Below are 1,303 nucleotides of genomic sequence, written 5' to 3'. Positions count from 1 at the left end.
TGACTCGTAAGGAATCGATAATATTATTAAATTAAAATCTGTACCACTACAACCCATGAAGGGTACTTTGTAAAGAAGTACTGTTACTAAACCAATTGTTATGCAAGGAAGTAATTTAGTCAGAATCACACTCGACCACCTAATTTTTACCTAATTAAGGGTACCTAATTTAAGAGGCTCGGTGGAACCCAGGAGGGGTAAGGGCTCCAGAACCCACAGGAGTTGACTCACGGCTATAGTATAACAGAAAACAATTTTCTGCCTAGCCGGATTCCAACTCAGGTCCTTTGAATTAGTAGCCACATGCTTTACCTCGTGGCTACCGCGTTCCGTCGATAATATAACACACAGATTAAATATGTAACATTTATCAATACAGGTTCTGGGACCCTCACTCGCCTTAGAAAACTGGTTTAGTCGGAAGCTTAGCAGCTCTTTAACATTGTTTTATCTCAAATGTGCTGGAAGAGAGTTAGTAAGGAAAAACTGAATAAAGTGCTTTTAGCAGTTTTTTCAATAAAGCAGAAAGTTAGAAAACCAGGATTTTTCATAAGAGAGGCAATACATAAAATAAGAAAATCAATTTTACTCCACTTTTTGGAGGCAAAAATGCTATCTTTATTGGGCCATAAAATTGAATATTTAATACAGCTTTGTGAACCCTTCCAGGTTTGAATGACATACTTGAAGGATTTTGAATTGATTCATAAAATAGTAATTTTTTTTTCTATTAAAAGCAATCACCATAATTTTTTCAGAGTCCTTGGGGTTCAAATCTGCTATGAAAAATTTTCTGCTTTACAAATAATATACTTATTTTGTAGATCGTGATAACAAATCAATCATCAAGAACTCCTCCATGTATCGTAACTTAGTACATTTTTTTATGTGCGCTACTCATTACATGCGTAACCCGATGAAACCTCCAGTGGATGATTTAGTTTCAGCCTTGTTGATTTTAATCCATTCTCTAAACTGTTCAGATAGTGAAGAAGACTTAGCGGTGTTTGCGCATGCAGTAAGTACACCAGAAAATAGTTAATGATTTTTATCATATCTTTACTATTTGTCTATTATGTGGCATAGAATTGGAAGGGAGTGAAAAGTAATAGATGGTTAATAGTTTAGTATTGATCTTTGGAAAAAAAATATATATATTGTAATATGCTCTTTTTTTAGTAAATAGTATATTTTGGTGTATAAAGAGTTTTTAATATGTTTTATTTTATGTATCATTTTAATATTCATTTGTTTTGTTTATCCAAAAAGCAAGCTAACCAAGTTTCATTGCTTATAATAACTT

General features: G+C 32.8%; 1 protein-coding gene across 5 annotated transcripts in view; it reads left to right on the top strand.

Moving 5' to 3' along the window:
• LOC106685520 (uncharacterized) overlaps positions 1–1,303 on the top strand; it is a 13,833-nt gene that overhangs the window by 6,964 nt on the left and 5,566 nt on the right. For all 5 annotated transcript variants that reach the window (XM_014428241.3, XM_014428240.2, XM_014428238.2 and 2 more), the window contains one exon: positions 825–1,018. In XM_014428241.3, the coding sequence (XP_014283727.1) occupies positions 825–1,018 (194 nt within the window). The remainder of the gene's footprint in view (positions 1–824; positions 1,019–1,303) is intronic.

Source organism: Halyomorpha halys, unplaced genomic scaffold (assembly GCF_000696795.3).
Source record: "Halyomorpha halys isolate HHAL.00 unplaced genomic scaffold, Hhal_1.1 Scaffold708.1, whole genome shotgun sequence".
Classification (NCBI taxonomy): domain Eukaryota; kingdom Metazoa; phylum Arthropoda; class Insecta; order Hemiptera; family Pentatomidae; genus Halyomorpha; species Halyomorpha halys.
Note: the sequence above shows the minus strand (reverse complement) of the source record. Positions and strands in the feature narration are given on the sequence as shown.